This window comes from Bufo bufo, chromosome 5 (genome assembly GCF_905171765.1).
Source record: "Bufo bufo chromosome 5, aBufBuf1.1, whole genome shotgun sequence".
Taxonomy (NCBI): domain Eukaryota; kingdom Metazoa; phylum Chordata; class Amphibia; order Anura; family Bufonidae; genus Bufo; species Bufo bufo.
This window is the reverse complement of record NC_053393.1, coordinates 89,213,760-89,238,877: the sequence shown is the minus strand read 5'-3', so window position 1 is coordinate 89,238,877 and position 25,118 is coordinate 89,213,760. Positions and strand designations below refer to the sequence as shown.

Sequence of the window (25,118 nt, the reverse complement as noted above, 5' to 3'; positions counted from 1 at the left end):
CACGTTACTGCAGCTACAGTATATATTATTCTAAACCTGCCTGTAATGATAAGGAGAAATCACCTGTGTGTACAGATAAGACAGGATCCACCATTCACAATAGGTGATTGTCTACATCTTTTCTATTCTTTCCTTATACAATGACCTCTGCACGGGTCACAGAGCATGCCTAGAAAGCTCTCCCATAGAAGTCAATGAGGTGCCTCCTGACCATTGTGCCTATGGCCCATGGGGCTGCCATAAAGCAATTTTTTTAATGCTTTGTAAATGCTGTTAAGAACAGCACAGGCAAGATGGCCGCCGCTATAATCATGTTCAGGAAATAAATAAATCTGCATCAGAAATAATATGGTTTTAACTGGCAGATAAAAAAAATTGTGACACATTTCCTTTAAGAGCTAAAGGTACAATTCCGAATATAGAACCTGTATACTTACATCACTTAAGTAACTGTATTTTCCTTTAAGGATCAGCCGGTAAAGTCTGGTTCGGTTTTCATCTTCAAAGGGCATAGATCCACTTAGTAAAATGTAAGTAATGACTCCAAGAGCCCACATGTCCACTGCATTACTATAAGGTTTTCTCAGAATAATCTCAGGTGCAATGTATTCAGGAGTCCCACATATGGTCCTCATCGACCAGTCCCCTCCTTTGTTACCAGAGTTTGCCAAGCCAAAGTCAGTGACCAATATCTTGGAGTCAGCTCCAGGGTGGTAATAAAGAAGATTTTCTGGTTTTAGATCTCTGTGTGTGATTCCAAGTCCATGGAGGTAGTTTATACCATCTAAAACCATCTGGAGCACCTTGGTTGCATCTCGTTCAGTAAAGGATCCTTTAGCAATAATTCTGTCAAACAGTTCTCCTCCTGTGGCTAGTTCCATCACCATATACACTCGGTCGTGAGCCTCAAACACTTCAATGAGCTGGATGATGTTATGGTGGCTGACTCTTCTGAGGATGTTAAGCTCTGACTCGCAGACTTCCTTGCCTTCTTTCGCTCTTGTTTCAATCATTTTGATGGCAAATGGTTGACGTGTAGCTCTATGTTCAACTCTTACCACTCTGCTGAAACTTCCCCTTCCAATAAGAGCCTTGATATTGTATCTAAAAGAAGAAAAATCTAATCAGAACCAAAAATGCAAACTATTAGCTCATGTATCAAGTGCCCTGTTGTAAATTCTCTATTCAGTATTTCAAATAGAATACAGATGTCTGTTACCAGCAATCTAATACATATAATTTATGCACAATGCATTATCACTACAGATGTAACACAAGGAACAAGCCAAGGAGGATATTATGGTCTGAACTCAGTTTGAACTACCTTAGAATTGTTGTAAAATAGGACTTTTTGTGAATTTTCTACTGTTGTCTCACCAGCCTGAACATGGTGATTCCTTGGTCTCATTCACACACTGCTAAAAAATGTCCACACCAAACTCCGCACATAACTTCACATGTGGCACAGATATTCACATAGGATTTCACCCTTTGCAATGCAGATGGTGAAATGTGTGGAAAATTTAAAAGGAATTCCATAACACAATCTGCACCATTTTTCTGCTCAGAATCCTTGCAAATATGGAATTGCTACACCCAAAGCACATGGTAAGTATGTTTACACAGCAGAATTTTCCACTGGAAAAATCCACCATGGAATCTGCGGCAAAAACTCAAAGCTGACCCTGCGGATTTAGGAACATGTCTCTTTTTGACAATGTCTGGAAATATCTGTAGAAATAACCCACAGTGGTATGGATGGCAGTGCGGACTCCCGTTGACAACAATGGGTAAGACTACTTTCACACTAGCGTTAATATTTTCCGGCATTGAGATCCGTCATAGGGTCTCAATACCGGAAAAAAACGCCTCCTTTTTGTCCCCATTCATTGTCAATGGGGACAAATCGTAACTGAACAGAACGGAATGCTCCAAAATTCATTCCGTTCCATTCTCATACCGGAGAGCAAACCGCAGCATGCTGCGGTTTGCTTTCCGTCCTGGTATGCGGAGCAAGTCAATGGGGACGGATCCGTTTCTCTGACACAATCTGACACAATAGAAAACTGATCCGTCCCCCACTGACTTTCAATGGTGTTCAAGACGGATCCGTCTTGGGTATGTTAAAGATAATGCAACCAGATCCGTTCATAACTGATGCAGATGGTTGTATTATCAGTAAAGGAAGCGTTTTTACTGAACCCTGCTGGATCCAGCAAAAACGCTAGTGTGAAATTAGCCTAAGAGATGTGCTGTGGAAATCCCCACACGGAAAATACTGTGTGAACAAGCCCTAAAAGTTAAGTTTATCAATTATAGTAAAACATACTGTATGCAGATGTTCACAGGTGGTGTTAGTTTTATGCCCCATGCAGATGACCATATTTTTTTTTAGCATCCGATCCACATTTTTTGCAGATCGAATGTGGACCCATTCATTTACAAAAGATGTGGACAGCACATGGTGCCGAACATGTCCTATTTTTGTCCATATTGCCGATAAGAGTAGACATTTCTACAATAGTGCAGGACAGGAAATGTTTTGCTGATCCACGGTTTGCAGACTGCAAAACGGATATGGCTGTGTGCAAGAGGCTTTATGGTGATCGAAGATGTGAGTTTCGTTTGGTTATGACCCTATTAGTAGGTTTCATTAAAGTGATAGTCAAGACCCTTAAAATGTATATCTAATCAGTAAAGGCAGAGGATCATTACTTGCTTCTTTCAGCAACCGCATACAGCTAAAATCAATTACTATGATCTTCTACTGCTAAGTTCAGAATCCAAACCTCCAATGGGTGCCAAGAATGACTTGGCCTCAACTTTTTACAAAAATGTTGGGGACTATAAGTGAAGGTGCAGTGTCCTGAAACACACTGCTTAATATTGTGATTGTGTTTCATGAAAATGTGCTTGTGCCTGAGTTCCAATAAAGTTGCATAGGGAGGGGAAGGTTCTAACAAACCTCCCAGGGCTGACTCCACCCTGCTCTCTGAGAGGAGAGAAGAAGGAGGAGAGTGTGATGTCTGGGGAAAAGCTGCATCTCAGCAGCCATTTTGCAGAGTCATCAAAACTCCAGAGTTAGTTCCATGTACTAGCCCATAGAAGGGAAAGATTACAGAAAATCCAGGCAACCCAGATAGGGAGTGAGAATATTGGCAAAGGAAGGTAATTGTCGTTTATCAGGCTCCAGTCTCCTTTGCATTTGGTGGAGAGATTCTAAGCTACCAGCTGCCCACCATAACCAGAAACAGAAAGGCCACCTGTCAGGAGATAGTATTCCTAGAGTGGATACAGAAGTATATGACTATACAGTACAGCAGAGATAGTACATCTCTCCAGCCTGGAGAAAGAAGGGAGAGGGATTGATTGTTATAGAAAACTACCCCTTATGCAACTTTTGGGAACTAACCTGAACCATTGTAGAAGCTGCCTTGCTGTAAATGACTTTTGCGCACATTGATGACCTTTGGATCAACTTCAGTGAAGTACTAGAAATTAATTAAGAGAACTGCTCTCCTTATTGTGCAAACTTATCACCTATATGCACTAGCGGGTGCTAGTGTCACGAACACCAGGGACCCTGCCTTCCCTGCACCTTAAAAACCCATTCCACCAAGGGTACCTAAACCACTATCTGGCAGGAGTCCCTGGACAACAGAGTGTGCCCCGTAAGAACTGGTGCTGTCCTTCCATTCACTGCACGCCGGCCAATGGAGCTCTGCTAACCGTCAGTAAAACTACTACTACTACCATCGTCCCACCACAACTCACACATATAGCCCCTGCGGCCAGGTCGCTGCATATTAATTGGCATCACGAACAGGATCAAAATCCTTTGCGCATTATGTAAACAGGATATCAATATCCTCTGTGCCTTAGTATAGACAATATATATGTGCTCTCAGACCATTACTGAAGCCCACAGCATCTGTAAAACCCCATACAAGTGACTTTATTGCATTTATTTGCTGCTGGGAAGGGTGAATCTGCATTAGTTGCAGCACTGTGGCAAAATAGGGGTTAATCAGCCATCTTGGATTTGGTCCTCACATACTGAGGGAAAAGATTGTTCCACCAAGCAGAGGGGTGGGAAACAAACAGCCAGTCCACAAAGGAACCATCCTTGCAGCAGGAGAAACTAAAGTATTGGGTGCAAGTTCCCAGAAGTACAAAGAAACTGACTGTACCCCTACAGGAAGTGAAAGCAGCAGCCATCTTGGAAAAGGGAAAAATACAGTTACAGCTTCACTGGATCCTGAGAATCAGCCTAGAGGGTCTGAGTGAGTACAGTTGGGGAAATTAACCTTAATAAGGACTGTTTGGGACCACAATCTGCCTTACAGAGCACCATACTTCTCTATATCAAGCTGTCGCTGCAACTCTTAAAGGGCAAGAAGCCTATAAAGTAGTGGTTGCCCATAGCAACTCAACACAAAAAGTGTGTAAAACTGCATTTAACTTGCATTATATTGAAAGACTGTCATTGCCATGTCTGAACAATGAGATAGTGAGCAGCCTGGACTAGCTAGCCGCAGATAGTCCCAGTGCATCGCTAGCCACCACTGCACCAAGCATGATGCCCTTAACAATGCCTTATTTTCTAGGAGCACCCTGGTTCCCACGATATGCTGGGGAAGCTCATACTTTAAGAGAATTTTTAGAAAACATTTTGGCTGTATTCAGATTGTACTCTATGTCAGCAGAACAACAAATGGGAATCCTCATTGCACAATTGGAAGGTGCTGCCCTCAGAGAAGTGAAATCCTGGCCAAGCTCAGAGAAAAGAACAGTAGACTCTATAGTAACATAGTATATAAGGCCAAAAAAAGACATTTGTCCATCCAAACTATATGCCACTTTTGAACCCATGACTTTGTCAGAGGTCAAGATGAGATTCTTCAGCAAGAGACAGCAGCCTGGTGAGTCACTCAGAGACTTTGCATTATCCTTACAGGAAGCCCTGCAAACTGTTATACAGGTAGACCCCGTGAAGCAGAGGATCAAGATAAAACGCTGAGAGAACAATTCATTGAAGGTGTTAGGACAGAAACCTTAAAGATACAGTTAAAGATGTTAGATGCACAGCACCCAAGTTCTACCTTCCTAGACTTTAGAAAGCTAGCTATAAGTATTCTGGGGAAATAACCACAACCAGAGCCTGCTAGGCCTGCTGAAATGACTGTGAGTAAGCATTCTACATCTCCAAAACATCACCCTATACTTAGTCAGGAAGCCCAAGCTCCAGTTCCTGATGCAGTTGCTGCCCTGACAGATCAAGTCAACCTCCCAACCAAAAGTCTGGAGAAAGTATGCCAAAAACTAGAACAGTGGGAGAAACCCTTATTGCTGGAGGATGAGATACCATTACGAAGGAAACGTTTCCCTCCTGATGATAAAGAGACTTATCACAGAAACAATGGTAGATGATCCACTGACCGCTTTTTTAACGAGCAAAAAAGGGCCCCATTTGTAGATACTGTCACAAGCCAGGCCATACAGAAAGGATGTGCTGGCAGTTTAAAAGGTTGACCCCCATGGCCGAGGACCACCCCTCGGGAGGTAGAGCAGTAAGTCCAGAAGATCCCAGCTGGATGCCCAGATATGTAGGACCCCGCCTAGAAGTGTTTCTCCGAATCAATGGGTTTCCCTTTGATCTTAAGTCACAACTATCCAACAGACTGCATTTGAGAAATACTGGGACCATGACCAGCTGACACAGCCACCAGAATCCTGGCTCAGCATTTTAGCCAGCAATGGAAAACCTGTGCCAGTGCATGGATACTGGGAGCCGACTCTTAAAGTGGGAGGAACCACACTACTCCAACAAGGTATCATTGTTCCAGTAGTCCTAGGAATGAATGTCCTTAGGAACTGTTATACTGAAATCCTTGAAGCTTTACACAAGTCCATGCTTACCACTTCACCTGCCTCAAAAAAGTTGATACAACAGACCATCCGTGTATTAAGTGCAGAACAGAAATTTGCTAATGAGAAAGGAGAGATTTGCCGTGCTCGCATCAATGGTAACCAACCAGTGATCCTGAAACCCAATACTGAAACACTCCTATGGTGCCGAGCCGCTCCCGGAATCCCAGGTCAAGACTACCAAGCCCTAGTAGAACCTATCAACCTGGAAGACCATCCTCTAGTCCGAGCTGCAAGAAGCCTATTGACTGTTTCCCAAGGTAAAGTGCCAATTCTTCTCCTGAACTTAAGTAGTAGCAGTATAACCTTGACCAAGCACTACCCTGTTGCTCAACTGATTCAAGTCACTTTTCAAGATGTTATCAGTGTACCAGTAGCTACGACTGAACAGTCTACTCATAAGCTGAATACTCAAGATCATACTCCAAATACATTATGGTGGAAAGAACTCCATGTGGGAGACACTTCTACACCTGAGGAACAAATTGAAGGAGTCTTAAAAGTCGTGAAGGAACATCATCAAGCCTTCAGTAAACATAATTCAGATTATGGAGAAGTCAGTGTAATCAAGCACACCATCCCTACTGGTTCACACCCTCCAATCAAAGAAAGGTACCAAGCTATACCACCAACTATGTACCAATCTGTGAAAAAGATGATCCAGGAGATGAAGAATTAAAAAGCATAAAAGACAGCCAAAATCCATGGGCTGCACCTCTAGTCCTTGTCCGAAAGAAAGATGGTAACATTTGGTTCTGTGTAGACTACAGGAAGAATAACAGCATAACCCACAAGGATGCCTATCCTTTACCAAGAATCGAGGAGTCCTTGACAGCATTAGGATCCTCAGCTTACTTTTCTACTCTGGATTTAACCAGTGCGTACTGGCAGGTACCTATGGCTCCTGAAGAACGTGAAAAAACAGCATACCCCTATGCGCCTATTTGAATTTACCTACATGCCTTTTGGACTTTGCAATGCACCTGGAACTTTCCAAAGACTAATGGAACGCTGTTTAGGCCACAAGAACTTTGAAACTGTCTTGTTATACCTAGATGAGGTCATCATCTACTCTAAATCCTATGAAGACCACTTAAAACATCTTGCAGACATTTTTCAAGTCCTCATCAAGCACGGATTAATTCGTGCTACCTACTAAACCCAGAAGTCAAGTACCTGGGACATGTTGTTAGTTCAAAAGGTGTTAATCCAGAGAAGATAGCTGCAGTCCAGAATTGGCCTACTCCTACCACAGTAAAAGAAGTGAGAAGTTTTCTTAGTTTTGCAGTATACTACAGATATTTCATCCCTCACTTCGCCCAGATTGCTGAACCGATACAAGAATTCCTGAGAGGACATCCCAAGAAGTACCAGAAAGCCCAGAGACCAATCGAATGGAATGAAGACAGAGATATCTCTTTCCAGCCTGGGCAGCTGTCCTGTCTCAACTGCAAGAAGGTAAGGAGAGAGTAATTGCTTATGCCAGCAGATCTCTTAAAGGTGCCAAGAGAAATGACCAGAACTACAGTTCCTTAAAGCTGGAATTCACTGGGCTGTCACTGAAAAATTTAAAGACTACCTCGCAGCAACACCATTTGTGGCCTATACTGATAACAACCCGCTGGCGCACCTCAACAAAGTTAGGAGCCTTAGAACAAAGATGTACCTCACGACTTGCCAACTACAACTTTGTGGTCAAGTTCAGAACAGGCAAGTCAAATGAAAATGCAGATGCCGTATCCCGCCTGCCTACCAGAGAAGACCCTACTGAACAGGAAGACATTTGGTTAAGTTGAGATAGAAAGGTGGATCAAATTGCAAGCCGAAAGTCAAGTATTAGATGAGCTACAAGATTTCTTCACTAGTGGAAGAACACCCGAAAGAATCTAAAGAAAGAATGCAGATCTAGAGCTGCTCAAGCTATGGAGACACAGAAAGCTACTGTTCATGCAGAAAGGACTAATGTTAAGAAGAACCCTAGATCCCATCACCAATGATTGGCTGCATGAAATTATAGTACCACGCCGAGATGCCAGAATTGTCCTTGAAATGTACCACGATAGGTCAGGACACTTTGGTGTACAAAAAACAGAAGCTATCATCCGCCAAAGATTTTATTGGGTTGAAATGAGAGAAGATATTTAAAATTGGTGTCGAGAATGTTCTACTTGTGCCATTGGAAGAAATGAGAGACATGACCAAAGAGCACCATTACATCCCATTATAAGCCGAACACCTCAAGAAATAGTGGCCATTGATCACGTAAAGCTAGAATCAACTCGTTCACGTATACCTATGCCATGACAATAATTGATCACTACACCAAATTCGTAGTAGCTGTACGGTACCTGTTAAAGACTTGACAGCCAAAACCACCGCAAATGTTTTCTGGAAGAATTTCCTGTTGCCCTATGGATGCCCTGAAAAGATTCTCACAGATCTAGGATCCATCTTTGAATCCCAGTTCTTTCATGAACTATGTTCACTTCACAATTGTCAGAAGATGAGAACAACAGCTTACCTTCCTCAAGGTAACGGACTTGTGAGAAAATGAACCAAACCTTGATTGAAATGTTGAGAGCTGTACCACCTCCTAAAAGAACTGATTGGCCAACTCTACTACCTCAACTGATGTATCTTTACAACAATACCATCCATTGTTCTACTGGATGCACCCCATATTACCTTATGTTTGGCCGTCAAGGCAGATTACCTGCAGATCTCACCTTGGATGTACAAGTTCCAGATTCCATCAATCCTTTACCACAAACAGATTGGGTGAGTGAACATCAACAACTCCTAGCTGATGCCCAAGAGATTGTCCAGATCCGCATGGCGAATGCACGCGAAAAGCAAAAGCAGAACCCTTAAAAATTGGTAACAATGTGTGGCTGAAAAATAATCATCGCACTAGTAAGATGGATAGTAAATGGGAAAGAGAACCCTACACCATCACAGGTATTTCTAATCCTGAGACTGATATCTACGAAATCACCAAAGAGAACAGAGCACCACAAATAGTGTATCGCAACCGTCTCAAGTTGTGTTTGAAAGAAATTGTCCAAGAAGAAACTCCATCCACAGAACAATTGCCCGAAAAGTCACCTGATCCAGTGGAATCAACATAGTCTATTGGAAAACTATTATTAGACTCAGATCCCCTACAGTGGTTCCTTACACCGTGGCTTAACTTTCTTGTTTCCGCAAAGACTAATACAGCCCTACTTCAGTCAGAAAAACTACCTAGTGAAGGATCCTCGCTAGCTTAATATGTACCAAGTTACCAAGAGCCAAGGCCTGTAGAGTCACAGCCACTTCGGAGATCCGACCGGCCTACCAAGGGAAAACCACCTGCCCGGTACCAGGATTAACTGTTATTGCATTCCCGCATCATTTGGAGCTACAGAGACAGGGTAAGAGACACATTGCCTTGATTATTTGCCTTGCTCTAATGACTCTCTAAAGACTCCTTTGCCCTTGTTCTGCAACATTTAAGTCATGTGCCCAGAGATGAACTTTGACGTACTAAAGCCCTCCGTGATGTTCTGCAACCATTATGCTTTATGCCCAGGGAATGGACTCATGCCCTGTGAGCCTCCTGAGAATTTTGCTTTTTGTTTACATTATGGACTATCCTGGTCCTTACTGTCCGCTGAGCCAGGTCAGCGCCCCCAGATCCCCAGTTACAAGAGAAACTATGGCCCCTGTCACTTACCCTGATGTATATGCCTAACCCAATTCTCTTGCAGCCAAAGAGAAAACACAAGAATGGGGTAATGGTACTGTGTATATGCATGCATGCTCTTTTTATATTTTTCAGGTGACGCATCATCGTGGCGAGAGTGCGCCGAGGACGGCTTATATTAAGGTAGAAGGGAATGCAGTGTCCTGAAACACACTGCTTAATATTATGATTGTGTTTCATGAAAATGTGTTTGTGCCTGAGTTCCCATAATGCTGACTCCCCCCTGCTCTCTGAGAAGAGAAGAAGGAGGAGGAGAGTGTGATGTCTAAGGAAAAATGCTACACCTCAGCAGCCATTTTGGAGAGTTATCAAAACTCCAGAGTTAGTTCCATGTACCAGCCCATAGTAGGGAAAGATTACAGAAAATCCAGGCAACCCAGAGAGAGAGTGAGAATATTGACAAAGGAAGGTAATTGTCGTTTATCAGGCTCTAGTCTCCTTTGCATTTGGTGGAGAGATTCTAAGCTACCAGCTGCAACCCAAAACCAGAGACAGAAAGGCCACCTGTCAGGAGATAGTATTCCTAGAAGATACAGAAGTATATGACTATGCCGTACAGCAGAGATAGTACATCCCTCCAGCCTGGAGAAACAAGGGATTGATTGTTATAGAAAACTACCCCTAATGCAACTTTTTGGAACCAACCTGAACCATTGTAGAAGCTGCCTTGTTGTAAATGACTTTTGCGCACATGAATGACCTTTGGATCAATTTCAGTAAAGTACTGGGAATTTGTTAAGAGAACTGGTCTCCTTATTGTGTGCAAAGGTGCTGGGGTCACGAACACCAGGGACCCTTCCTCCCCTGCACCTTAAAAACCCATTCCACCAAGGGCACCTTAACCACCATCTGGCGGGAGTCCCTGGACAACAGAGTGTCCCCCGAAGAAACTGGTGCTGTCCTTCCATTCACTGCACGCCGGCCCATGGAGCTCTGCTAACCGTAACAGTAAAACTACTACTACCCCCATCGGCCCACCACAACTCACACATATCGCCCCTGCGGCCAGGTCGCTGCAAAGGCATTTTGTAATGTGTATGTAATACCATAAACCTATTTTTCTTCTGTTGTCATGCTTGGCTTCAAGACTGCCTAAAAAAAAAAGATGTTATGAAGAAAGAAACATGAGCTAAATCATTATCTGAATGCTCTCCCCTGTAGGCCCCGTACATGCTGAGGAATCACAACAGGGTGTGTTGATTCCTAGGGTTCCAGACCACCAGTCCAGCACTAGATTATTGTAATGTAATTTATCTCTTCCTCTATGCCCTATGTGAAGCTCTGGTGGTGGTTTACATAAACAAAATTTCTTATTATTAGTGGTTGAGAGGTCAATGTATATTAGAAGACAATTAATATTCATAATCCACACAAATATAGGCTTAAAGGCTATGTACACCTTCAGAGGCAATTTTTTTATGATTGCATTTTACTCATTTTTGGCTAAAAATTATTTTTTCAATTGGCTTTTATTGAAAATATTGAGCCGTTCTGTCACAAAGAGTTAACCGTTTGTCTAGCTGTGTGAATTGTACTTTTCACTTTCACTTTGTGCTGTTCATCTAACCCTTATCTCTAAATTACTAAGAGGTCATAAACACTTATTTAAGCCACATTCCTATCAGTAAGATAACAACTGAGCTATAATGAGTGTTATAATATCAGAGAGCAGAAATAGGGAGCCAGTCAGATTAGCTGGCTGACGGAAAAGAAAGAAAATTCAGATCCCTTTATTAGAGCATCTCAGCTCTGTACAGAAAATAGGGTTCCATATTTCTAATAAACACCAATTAAAAAAAAGTTTTTTAGCTCAAAATGAGCGCAGTGCCATAATAAAAGAAAATTGCCCCCAAAGGTGTACATAACCTTTAAAGTGGTTATCTGACCCCTGAAATTTTACCCCATATGCTCAGGCCCCTCACACAGATTGTACTTACTTCGCTTCCTGGCACCCACGTCACATCTGAGGCCTGCACAGCCACTGCTGCATCTCCCTGTGCGCAGATAAAAACATTCGGGGGGGGGGAGGGGTCAGCCAATAGCAGGCGGTAATGGGGGCAAGCCTCCCTAGCATCGCGGGTAATGATAGGGAGGCTCGTCCCCATCAACGCCTGCTATAGGCTGCCCCCCCCCCCAACGCAGGGGATGTTTTTATCCGCACACAATGAGATGCAGCAGCCGTACGGGCTTCAGAAGCAACACGGGTGCCGGGAAGCGAGGTAAGTACATTGTGTGTGAGGGACCCAGGCATATGGGGGGGGCATTTTAGGGGTTGGATAACCCCTTTAATCTTCATTTATACATAACGATGAGCAGCCAATTATCAGCAAAGAAGCGCTCCAGACAGTTGGCTGATTGTTAAGTGGAGGTGCAGCACCACTCAACGCCACAGTATGAAGACGAGTGATCGCTGCTGCTGTCCCCAAAATCATTGCCCCTGGGCAGCAGAGTACTGTTTAGACAGCACCCCTGCGATTAAGGGGTCCACACCTCCGATCATTTCACCCACTGAACAAGCATTTTTGCTCGTTCATCGGGTGATCTGTGGAATCTTAACACAGGACGATTCTCGGGAATGAGCGTTCATAGGAATGTTTATTCCCGATAATCAGCCCGAATATTGGGCTGTGTAAATGCACCATTAAAGGGAATCTGTCACCAGTTTTATAGTGTCCTAACTAAGAGCAACACAAATTAGTGACAGATCCCCTTAACAAAATGCTCTTTCTTTTATTGATTCAGCCGTTTTGATAAAATCTTGTATTGAACACTCCAGCACATGCCAATGAGTCCTAAATATTCATGAGCTTCAAATTTTTTCCACCCTTTTGCTGATAACTCAGTTCATAAAACAAAAAACTGTCAATCAGTAGCAGGGGGGGAGAAAGCCAAAAGCTGATGAATATCAGGACTCATTGGCATGTGTTAGAGCTGTTAGAACCTTGCAGCATAAAACTGCTGACAGATTCCCTTTAAGGTCCTTTTACACTGACCAATAATGGGGCCAGTTATCGATGATGAATGTCTGTACAAACGCTTGTTCCCCATAATTGGCCTATGTAAGGGTGCCAGTGATCACCTGTCGATCGAGCATTTTTGTGTCTTTTGGTCAAAACAAAAAAATCATAATTTCTGTTCAGCACATCTCCTTATGTAAACAAGTATCTGCTGCCGAGTAACAATCATTCTCTATGGGGACAAGCAATCACAGTAGTGATCACAAGTCCCCATACAGAGCATATGATTGCTGCATGAAGATCTTCTCTGAAGATCAGGCAATTATTGGGAAAGAACGGTTTGTTCCTGATAATTGCCTGTAACATCATCAATTATAAGAAGCACATTTCGTATAGACTCACAATATCAATGTTGGGAAATTTCAGGGGACAGCAGCTATTTCTATACTTATATCTTTAGCAGGTTGATTAAACAAAATGACTTAAATAGTTACTTAATGTAAACTATGCAAGAAACCGATGATAATTTGCATAACGCAAGAATATATATAGACCTTGATGTGTTCTACAATCTTGCTTGCCTGGACTTGTACAGCCAAATGCAGATGACATATCTTTTCTGTCATCACTCAAAAGCCTTCATGGTTCCACGATTTCACAGCAGAAAAAAGAAAAGGTCTCAGTTAACTGACCTAAAACATCTTTATTTTATAGTATGACGGGGCACAAAATATATTAAAAGTCCCTTCTGGTTCACAATGACTGCTTACATGCAGACTGTGCCTAAATGAAGTTATGTAGTTAGTCCTTTATAAACCAATCTATCTCAAGGAAGTCCTAATGTCACAAGAACATTTTTTTCACCAATTATTGCTTTTGCCGCTGCAAACCCTATCAGGCAGTTAAAGAATAAAGAACACAAACCTATAAAAAAAAAAGGCTGTAAGGTATAAAACAGGGTTATCCACTTGAAGTCAAAGTTGGTTATTTGAAGACACGGGTTAGATCAGTGTTGGACTGGGCCCACTAGAGAATATTATTGTGAGGGCCCACCACTTTAATATATCGTAATGTCACACAGACCATGGCTTCACTAACATCAAATAGATTGTAAATAAATGGACCCTACTGGTAAGTCCTTGCTTCCAAAGTGAACTCACAGTTGGGTTATTTTCTGCTGCACTTAGGTAATTATTGTTTCTTAAAAGTGTTTTCCAGGATTTAGATTTTTACTGATGACCTATTAACCAAGGATAGGTCATCAGTATCTGATTGGTGGGGGTCCGACACTCGGGACCCCCGCCGATCAGCTGTTTTGAGAAGGCAGTGGCTGTGTTTGGTACTGCACTCTATTCACTTCTATGGGGCTAAGCTGCTCCTAGGCCACGTGAACAATGAATGTGTCGTCAGTGGCCAAGGAAAAGCTGTGAAAAGACCGCGGCACTAGTGCAAGCAGCGGTGCCTTTTCAAACAGCTGATCAGTGGGGGTCCAGAGGGTAGTTCATTAGTAATAAAATATCAGAGAACCCCTTTAACCCTAGAAAACTGTCCTATTTCTACCACTACTTCTAATTCATTGTTAGCCATCTCCTCATCAGTCATAACATTTAAGCTATCTACCTAATTTCGGATAGGTCCCACCAAAACAGCTCTGACCCATCAACTCATGGACTTTACAAGGTCTCTGAAGGTGTCCTGTGGTATATGGCACCAAAACATTTGTAACAGATTCTTTAAATCCTCAAAATCGCAAAGTATCTGGCATGGATTAATGAGTGTTGGGCACCCATGACTCTGTTCTTGGTTCACCGTTTTTTCTTCTTTTGACCACTTTTGGTATTACCCATTGCATACCTGGAACATCCCACAAAACTGTTTGTGAGATACTCAGAACCAGTTGTCTAGTTAATTTAATCCTTACACTTGGGAATCCTTACACTTGGGAATCTGTTACCTACATTTCACATTTAAAAGGAGTTTTACACCGATGACCTATCTTCTGGATAGGTCATCCAGCAATAAACTGTAGTACACTTAAACACCATCGCCAACATATCTTTATGTCCCTACACTTTGACTTCATCATCCAGGAAACAAACTTTATTCTATAATCTATAAGAAAAATATACGCTAATTAGGCACAAAGTGCCCAGCTGGGAGGGTTTGAGATTTCAAAGTGCCCAAGCTCCACCGATTCTAGCTAATTCCAGCGCCTCCCGATATCTTCCGAACCATCCCACCCCTCTACCTTGACATCACAGTTGTGTTCTGCAGGCATGCTCTCTGGTCCATCCGGTGCATTATATTCCATACTGTTGGCTTTGGTCTCACAGTATCCACTGAGCATGCGCTGCAGCCTGTGTCCTCTGCAGCACATGTTCACTGGATACTGTGAGACCAAAGTCCACAGTGTGTAATAATGGAGTGTAATCTTCCTTTATGATACACACCTGATTTTAGCTTCAAATTGTGTATCTGAAAACCTGAACGTGAAAAGCATCAAGCGATTGCCCAGGATTCTAAAGGGAGCCTTTCACCAGCGACCTCCCTCTCAAACTATTGCATAGCCAAATAGCTGTGGTTCACCTAATTAAAACTGTGTTTTTTCTTTTGTTAATCTGAAGCGCTGTTGTCGAGTTATGATACTTTTTCGTCATATGCAAATTAGGCATTTGGTGCAATTAGGGCATCATCGTTGCTCTTGTTGCACCAAGCTCCACTCATTTCTGTGACCAGCCCCTCCCTGGCTAATTTGCCACTGCTTGGCCTTATCAATCAAAGTAGCCAGGGAGGGACTGGCCACAGAAATGAGTGGAGCTTGGGTGCAACAAGAGCAGCTGTGTGCACCAAAGGCCTAATTTGCATATTAGGAAAAAGTATCATAACTCGAGATCAACAAAAGAAAAACTGCATTTTAATGAATCACAAGTATGTGTCTATGCCAACAGTTGGATATGGAGGTCGCTGGTAACAGATTCCCTTTAATGTGGATGGTGTAACCTTAGAATTGGTCATCAATATGTGATCATTGGGGGTCAAACAACCGCACCCTCCTCAGCTGTTTCAGAGCAACTATGTCCATTGTGTCGTGAATGAAACTGGTAGCTGCAGGGATACTTCCTTTAAAGGGGTTTTCCAGATGTTCAATGTTGATGGCCTATCCTCAGGACAGATCATCAATATCAGGTCAGTTGGGGTCCAACTGCAGTGGGCACCTGAGGAGCCAGTGCAGAGATTGGGAGTGGTAGGGGCCCTAATGAGGTGTTTTGTCATGGTGTACTCCCTCAGGCTGATGATCAGTGCAGTGGAAATGTAGTTTGTAGAATCAAGTCAGAAGTAAAAGTCTAGCGTTTTTCTTTTTCGGTATTGAGTTCCGTCCTAGGGGCTCAATACCGGAAGAAAACTGATCAGTTTTATCCTAATGCATTCTGAATGGAGAGACCGTTCAGTATGCATCAGGATGTCTTCAGTTCAGTCACTGTACAGTTTTTGGACTAAGAAAATACCGCAGCATGCTGCGGTATTTTCTTTGTCCAAAATTCCGGAACACTTGCCGGAATGCCGGATCCTGCATTATTTTACATCGAAATGCATTAATGCCGGATCCGGCCCTAAGTGTTCCGGAAAAACGGATCCGGTTTTGCGGTCTGCGCATGCGAAGACCTTTAAAAATGTGAGAAAGATAAATACCGGATCCGTTTTTTCGGATGACAACCGGAGAGACGGATCTGGTATTTCAATACATTTGTGAGACGCTAGTGTGAAAGTACCCTTACTTGTGCAATATATAACGTGTGGTACATCCAGTGGTATTAAGTACAAAGTGCAGTTTCTGGCACCAGATGAGGAGGTATAGTTGCTGGTTGTGTGGCAATTAAATGGCACTTGCAGGCACTTGTGGATAATGGAGTCCACTATGTGATTCAGGCTTGGAGTTAGTATGGCCTGATGGTTGTTCTAGGTCAGGTGTGGGGAACCTTTTTCCTGCAGAGGGCCATTTGGATATTTGTAACATGGTTCGGGGGCCATACAAAATTCTAAACTTAAAAATTTGACTGCTATATTTGGTCAATAGGGGTAAGTTACAGAAATTGCGCTTTAATTAAAAAAATCTAGAGCGCTGTATTTTTGCAGCACAAAATGGCGCCTGCACTATATATTACAAATAGTACAGGCGCCATTTTGACCACATATAGCAGTCTAATATTTAAGTTGAGAATGTTATAGATTTAGTTCTTTATTTGGCATTAATAGCAGCCAAGCTAAACCCAGAGGGGTCCAGAGAGGGGTTTACCAAGCTTTCACTCTCCCTGCCACTGTCCCTGCCTCTTTCTTTGCAACTGACCCTACCTTTGTCCCTTTTTCAGCCTCAGATCTGCCCCCCACCTCATCAGCCTCAAATCAGCCTCTTATCAGACCCCCAAGCCTACATCGGCCTCAGATAAGACCCTCCCCAGCCTTAGATCAGACCCCCATCCTCAGACCAGACCCCTAATAGGCCCTCCAGCCTCAGATCAGACCCCTATCAGACCCCCAGCCTCAGATCTGCCCCCCCACCTTTATCAGCCTCAAATCAGCCTCCTATCAGACCACCAGTCTACTTCAGCCTCAGATCCGACCCTCCCCAGCCTTAGATCAGACCCCCATCCTCAGACCAAACCCTTAATAGGCCCTCCAGTCTCAGATCAGACCCCTATCAGACCCCCAGCCTCAGATTTGGCCCCCCACCTTCATCAGCCTCAAATCAGCCTCCTATCAGACCACCAGCCTACTTCAGCCTCAGATCCGACCCTCCCCAGCCTTAGATCAGACCCCCAGACTCAGATCACTCCTCCATCAGACCTCCCAACCTCAGATCAGACCCTGATCAGACCCTCCCTAGCCTCAGATCAGACCCCATCAGACCCCCCAGCCTCAGATCAGACCCCCCAGCCTTAGATCAGACCCCCCAGCCTCAGATCAGACCCCCCCCAGCCTCAGATCAGACCCCTACCAGACCCCCAGCCTCAGATCAGACCCAATCATACCCCCAGCCTCAGATCAGACCCCCCAGCCTCAGATCAGCCCCCATCAGACCCCCCAGCCTCAGATCAGACCCCCATAAGAACCCCAGCCTAAGATCAGACTCCCGTCAGACCCTCCCCACCCTCCATTAGCCTCAGATCAGTCCCAATCAGACATTTCAAATAAATAAAATAATAAACTTACCTCTCCAGCCCCGGACGGCGTTGCCACTTCACAGATTCACTTACCCTCCCTGGTCTTCTTCCCGCCGCGCTGTGCTGTGACCTGAAAGCGCACAGCTTCAGGTCATAGTGTGTGTCTACGTGCACTACATCCTGACACTGTATGTGTGAGGACACAGCATGCGGCCAGAAGACCAGGGAAGGTGAAGACAGCCAGTGCAGTGCTGTTTTCATCTTCCTGTGGCTCCCGCAAGCTAATGACCGCTTCCATAATGGCAGCGGTCATTAGCATTTTCACAATATGTTCTGGCAGGGGGCCGGAGGTTCCCCACCCCTGTTCTGGGTTGATGGGTGTCTAACCTGTTTTCCCTGTGGTTTTGCTGATCACTCTGCTGTCTAGGCACATGGAAGCTTCTTGGAAGCAGTGTTCTTGATTCTGATGATCTCTCTGGAGTGAAGGTCTCACAGGAGAACTGGATACAGTCCCTAGGAGTAGGAGCTGTGGCATGTGCTTCTCTCCCTCCAGCTCTTCTCCAGGAAACAGGAGCAGCCCACTCCTACCAAGAAAGGAAGAACAGGGTGGCCTACTTGCAGCTCAGTCCTATTAATGTGAATGCGCCTGGGCTGCAATACTAAGCACGCGCTCTATACACTGTATGGTGGTGTGCTTGGTGTTCTGTGAGGAGGCCACAGTGCTCACCAAAATGCCACATCCTCTTCAAACAACTACACGACAAGGGTGCTGGGAGTTGGATCCCCACTATTCATATATTGATGACCTATCCTGGGAATAAGCCATAAATAGGGAACTCCCATAAAACTCATTTAAAGAGGTCCTTTCACCCATTATGACATTGTGAACTAAGTATACAGACATGGAGAGCGGCGCCCGGGGATCTCACTGCACTTACTATTATCCCCGGGCGCCGCTCCGTTCTCCTGCTATGCCCTCCGGTATCTTCGGTCACAAAGTTATGGTAGGCGGAGACTAAGGTATGGTAGGCGGAGTCTGCCCTTGTTCTGCTGTAGCGCTGGCCAATCGCAGCGCAGAGCTCACAGCCTGGGAGATTATTTTCTCCCAGGCTGTGAGCTCTGCAATGCGATTGGCCAGCGCTACAGCAGAACAAGGGCAGACTCCGCCTACCATAACTTAGTGACTGAAATCTCCACCTACCATAATTTTGTGACCGAAGATACCGGAGGGCATAGCAGGAGAACGGGGCGGCGCCCAGGGATAATAGTAAGTGCAGTGAGATCCCCGGGCGCCGCTCTCCATGTCTGTATACTTAGTTCACAATGTCATAATGGGTGAAAGGTCCTCTTTAAAGTAAATGGTAAAGGTGCCAGAACCCCACCAATCCTGAGGATAGACCATCTATATTAAAAATCCTGGACAACCCCTTTAATGTTTTGGTTTATCTGAATGACTATAATTGACTGCTTTGTCTGTCCATATACCAAACATTTTTCTATATTTTTTTTTGCTTTGACAGGACCAATGCTAGCTCTTTCCACTATGGTCTTCCAAGAAAACTCTGGCCAGGTTCTGAGGAACTTCAGCATTTATAAGAACCCTGGTTTGGAACCATTTGTCTTAAAAAAAATAGCCAACATGTTATGTTTAAAACTAGCCCTCTAAATAATTCAGCCATTTTATACATTATAGTAACTGTGGAAAATATATAAATAAACATTTACATAAAACTGGCCAGGGATCACAAAGTCTGCTCCACAGCACCATTACAAGTCTAGGACCGGGTACATGAATACTATTGACCATCAACTGCACTGTTGCTTACAGCCACCAGTTTGATGTTAAAGTGCCCCTTTAGTGGGTGCAATGGATGCCACTTGCTTAGTTTTATAAGGTCATATAAATTATACTGTATGTCATACTAGTTACCAAAAGGCCTCATGCACACGACAGTATTTTTTCACGGTCCGCAAAACGGGGTTCCGTTGTTCCGTGATCCGTTTCTGTTTTTTTTTCCATGTGTCTTCCTTGATTTTTGGAGGATCACCAGACATGAAAAGTGAAAAAAAAATCGAAGTCAATTTTGCCTTGAAAATGATAGGAAAAAAACGGACACGGATCACGGACGCGGATGACAATCTTGTGTGCCTCTGTGTTTTTTCACGGACCCATTGACTTGAATGGGTCCGCGAACCGTTGTCCGTGAAAAAAATAGGACAGGTCATATTTTTTTCACGGACTGGAAACATGGATCTAGGACGCGGATGACAAACGGTGTATTTTCCGAGTTTTCAACGGACCCATTGAAAGTCAATGGGTCCGCAGAAAATCACGGAAAACGGAACAACGGACACGGAACGCAACAACGGTCGTGTGCATGAGGCCTTACCCTGTAAATCTGTATATGTTATAGGATATACAGGTTGTTTAAATACTTCCCTACCGCCAAAAAACGATATACATCGGTGGTAGGGTCTTTAAAGATGGCACCCGCTCCAGAGTAATATGGGCGCAATAGCAGACATCTGGGGCTAAGTACAGTATCTGGCACAGTACAGCATAGAGGCTCACAGTACAGAAGAGAACTGCCAGCGAGCCTCTTTCCTGTACAGCTGATACTGAAGTACATGGCACAGCGCAAAACTTTAGAAGAAGTCAGGGACCGCGGTAAGGTCTTTAACTATGGCACCGGCACCAGAGCAGACAGCAGACACCCGGGGCTAATGTCTGCAATCACAGACATTTAGCCCCTCAGATGCAGTAGTCAAATATGACCATGGCATCTGAAAGGTAAAAAACCCTAAAGTATGTGTTTTCTGGGCAGGAAGACCTTCCCATCACTGCGATTGGAAAAGATGTTCCATAGTAGTAATAGGCCAGAGAAGGTACAAGTGTCCTAGGCCTATTACTCAGTTGGACTGGGGTGCCTAGGGCCCACCAGTAAAATTCATTCTGAGTAGTGTTGATCACGAATATTCGAATTTCAAATTTTTATCGCGAATATAGGTACTTCTAAAATTCGCGAAAATTTCGAATATAGTCATATATATATTCGAAATTTCGAATATTCGAATTTTTTTCAGATTTTTTTATTTTTTATTTTTGGATTTTTTTAACAGTACACATGATCCCTCACTGCTTCTAGCTTGTGGGCCAATAAGAAGGCTGCAATATACTTGACTTTAGGAGTAGTAGTGTTTGCGAATTTTGCTCTATATTCATTTTTTTTGAATATTCGCTATATTGCTATATATTCTTGTTTTAGAATATTACAAATTTTCGAAAAAAATAAGTTATAGCAATATAGAGAATATTCAAAAAAAATCGAATAGAGCAATTTAGCTAATATAGTGATATAATCTTCTTTGTCTAATAGTTGTAAGTTGAAAAATTCGCAATAAAAAATTCGAATCCGAAAATTCGAATTCCGAAAATTCGAATTCCGAAAATTCCCATATTACACAATGATTACCTTTCCGATTTTTTGAGTAAAAAAAAATCGAGAATTTTCGAATTTGCAAATTTTCGACGAATATTCTACTAAATATTCGCGAAATATCGCGAATTCGAATATGACCCCTGCCACTCATCACTAATTCTGAGGGCCCGAATTACAGCTACATGCAGATATTACCTGCTCACACAGTGGTAGGCAGCAGCAAGACCCTACAGGATGATTGATTATGGGGTCCCTGCGGTGACTTCAAGAAAGCATGTCCCTGGATAAAGAGTATACTGGCCAGTATGCCTCTATACCTAGAAGTCATCTCAACCACCTGATGCATCTATAATAATAAGGTGGGTAGTTTAATAAATAATTTACCCCAGGGATGCTCAACCTGTGGCCCTCCAAGCTGTTGCAACACTACAACTCCCATCATGCCCTAATAACTGTAGGCTGTCCAGGCATGCTGGGAGTTGTAGTTTTGCAACAGCTGGAGGGCCGCTGGTTGGGCATCCCTGATTTACCCAGTTTTTAATATGAACATTGGCTGGTTGAGATACTGTATGCTGCCTATCTATATGTAGTGCAGTCAGTCTACTTTATAATGTGTCACTTGTGCAAGGGTGTGGAACTAGGGGCCCACTTTGCTCAGGGGCCCAACGGGGTATTCCCCTGTGGGCCACTCCGAGCCTGTAATGGTATATTCCAATGCAGGCCTGCAGGTGGTAGCACTTCATTGAAATATACTGAATTTTATATTCAGTAATGGATAAAATTCTGACTGCATGTTGAGGTCCCCTTGAGGGACTAAAAAAAATTAAAGAAATAAAGTAAAATCAAGTTTAGATTTTTTTAAATTATATATATATATATACTGTATATATAAAATTAAGATTAAAATCATCCCCCTTTCCCCAAAATAAAAATAAACACTCAAAAAACAAACATCATAGGCATCGCCACAACCAAAAACTATTAAAATATTAATTTATCTCATACATTGAATGGTATAATGTAAAAAAAAAAAATTCATGGCAAATTCACAATTTTTTCATTGCTTCACCTCCCCCAAAAAATGAATAGAAAGTGATCAAAAAGTACACACACTCCAAAATGATATCAATAAAAACTACAGCTCATCTCGAGAAAATAGAAAATAAAAAAGTTATGGCTCAGGAAAGACAGGGAGTAAAAAACGAAAATAAAAAAACATAAAATCGCCCGGTGATGAAGTGGTATAAGGTCAATGTCATGGCTTGTTGTCAACCTAATGGCAAGCACAAGAAATTTTTAACTGTTCACAGCCTTCTGATTTTATATCATCAAAATAATCCCATGAGCATAATGTGATATCCTTATATTGTCCTTACTTTTGGGGAAATTATTGTCTACCTCAAATATATATAAAATACTTTCAGGTGTTATGCGCGAATATCTTTTGGGATCATGTATCAAGACTAACCTTTGAAAAACATGTAAATAAAGGAAAGTCATAGGGGCAGTCATTAGTCTAAAGACCACTGGAGTGAAAAGCACCGAATTTATTAAGAGACCCAGGTGTCTTAATAAATTTGGCGTATTTCTGGCAGTCTGTGCGCCAGAAAATATAATCTCCAGCTATGAGCTCATCATTTCTCTATTACTTAAAAATGTGCTTATCATTTTTCTAGCACCCCGTTTCCCCAGCCATAAGCCAGAGAAGACCAGTGCTGAAGAAAAAAAGCTAGAGTTCATTGAGGAATATTTTAAGACCGTTTTTCAAAAACGCTGAGAGTTTGTTAAGATCTGATTGTTCAATTCAATACATTTCCATAAATAAATGGTCATTTATGCCTCGTTTCCACTGAGGGGATCGGTTCGGGTCGGCACAGTTTGGAAGATTTTTAATGGTCCGGTCTATTTAGGTGAGCGTTTCCACTTCAACTCGGGCCGCCGGGTCCATACATGGTTTAGAAAAAAATGCGTAGCGTGACGTCACACTAGTGCGACAACAAACGCGACGCTACAAACAACAAAGATGGAGGTCTTCCAGCAGCTCGTGTTTTATGTTGCGCTTACATTTGACGTTATTCCGGCCGCCAATCAGGAGAATGTATTGTGTGACGCAAGTAGCTCCGCCCTAACCGAACCGTTTCATTTTTCTATGGCCCTACATCTGAAGCAGGACCCTGAATGGTGCGGTACGGTTCGCTTGTATGGATCGCTTTCATAGTGGAAACACCCAAAATAGCAAACCGTACCGTACCGACCCGAACCGATCTGCTCAGTGGAAACGAGGCTTTAGGGTGGCATTGACCCCTAAGACCTGGAAAGATCTATCAACCCAGCAGTGACATAGCTAGAAATGACTGGGCCCCACATCAAATTTTTTAATGGGGCCCCCCTCCCCCAGTAATTTTTTCGCAACCCCTTCCATTCATGCCGCCCCCATTCCTGTGGCTAGTAAAGATCGCTCTCTCAGATCAGGGCCGGCAGCTGTTCCATCCGTTTTCTACACTGTCTATACTGTCACTGTATATATTTTCATTGTGTAATACTGTTGAGGGGGCCCTGACCAAATCCTTTAGTCCTCCTCATCCTGGATGGCCCCCCTTCTGGGTCAGGGCCCCAAAGCAGCCGCTTCCCCTGCTTCCCCTATAGTTACGCCCCTGCAACCCAGTTGTCATCAAGATACTATACGACCAAATACACCTTAACCTATAGTGCACACTATGAACATTGCTTGCTCACAAGAGACATGTAAGCATGTACTGTAATTGTATGCAATACCACATTTTCAAAATCAACGTGAAAAAACTTGCCTTGCTGTAACTCTGGGGTCAAATTTTGCACGGTACCGGGCGACTTGATTCTTTTTTTCCTCAATGTCCCGATCTCTTTTAGGTTCTTCTTGCAGCCCCCAGAATTCTGCCTTGCATTTCACTGGCTCACAATTGAACTGAACAGGGACCATGGCACTGATCCACTTGACGTAGTATGGGTTCTTCTTGAGAGGAGGTTCCAGGGTTTCTGGGAGCACCTTACTGCTGACTACGCACCCCATCTCAGGTAGATAGGAGCAAAAGGAGGAGACCAGGACCCATCACACATCCAGTTACCCAAGACAAAAAGAACAAGGATTCTCTTGAACAGCTATATCAGCTCCTCCTACACACTGCCCATGACAACATCTAATGGCTGCGTACATAGTCTGTGACACATAGACATGTAGCTGGGGGAGGCAGCCTTGCAGAACGTATCTGACCTCGGTTGGAACCTAATTAACTGAGAGAAAGTTTTCAGATAGGATGCGTATTGTCACCTGCGTCAGTCAGTGTTTCTTCAGATTGTGAAGCGTACCTACAGTTTTCTAGAACTTTTTGAGTTTAGCCAACCACCTGGGTATCTGCGTACATCAATCAATACCTTCTATAAATCTATTTCTTAAATATGGAGATTCTATGGTATGGTCCAACATCAGTGTAACGTTCAAAATTCTAGCAGCTGGTTCTCCCACTAGGGGGCGCAGTCTAAATTCCCTTATGGATGTAGCTGCAATGGCCTGAATAAGCAGCATGATATGGACTTCAACCCGCCATCCTTGGCCAGAAGTGGCTCCTGGAGTTCTCTACAGCTAAGAACATCTAAGAAAGGAAAGATATGACATATGCACACTCATTCAAATAGTAGATTCTGCTATAGTTTTAGTAAGCTAGAGATGCAAAAATGAAATGCTGCTCAATCATGTGTCATATTATCTAGTGTGAGTTGATGCAGTACGCTGTAATCAGTCCTTATGTACATGTGATGAAGCTCTGCAGGTTCAACAATAGTTTTTTAGGTCAATGAACATTGAGTCAATACTTGGCCATACATTTGGGATAATGATCAGCCGCATTGTGGC

The 25,118-nt window shown here is 43.3% G+C and overlaps 1 protein-coding gene across 1 annotated transcript in view; it reads right to left on the bottom strand.

Moving 5' to 3' along the window:
* PSKH2 (protein serine kinase H2) overlaps positions 1–24,278 on the bottom strand; it is a 35,878-nt gene extending 11,600 nt beyond the window's left edge. The window contains exons 1-2 of the mRNA XM_040432448.1: positions 24,037–24,278; positions 438–1,104 (exon numbers count right to left, since the gene is read on the bottom strand). Coding sequence (XP_040288382.1) covers positions 438–1,104; positions 24,037–24,278 — 909 coding nt within the window. The remainder of the gene's footprint in view (positions 1–437; positions 1,105–24,036) is intronic.
* Between the last annotated feature and the right edge of the window lie 840 nt (positions 24,279–25,118).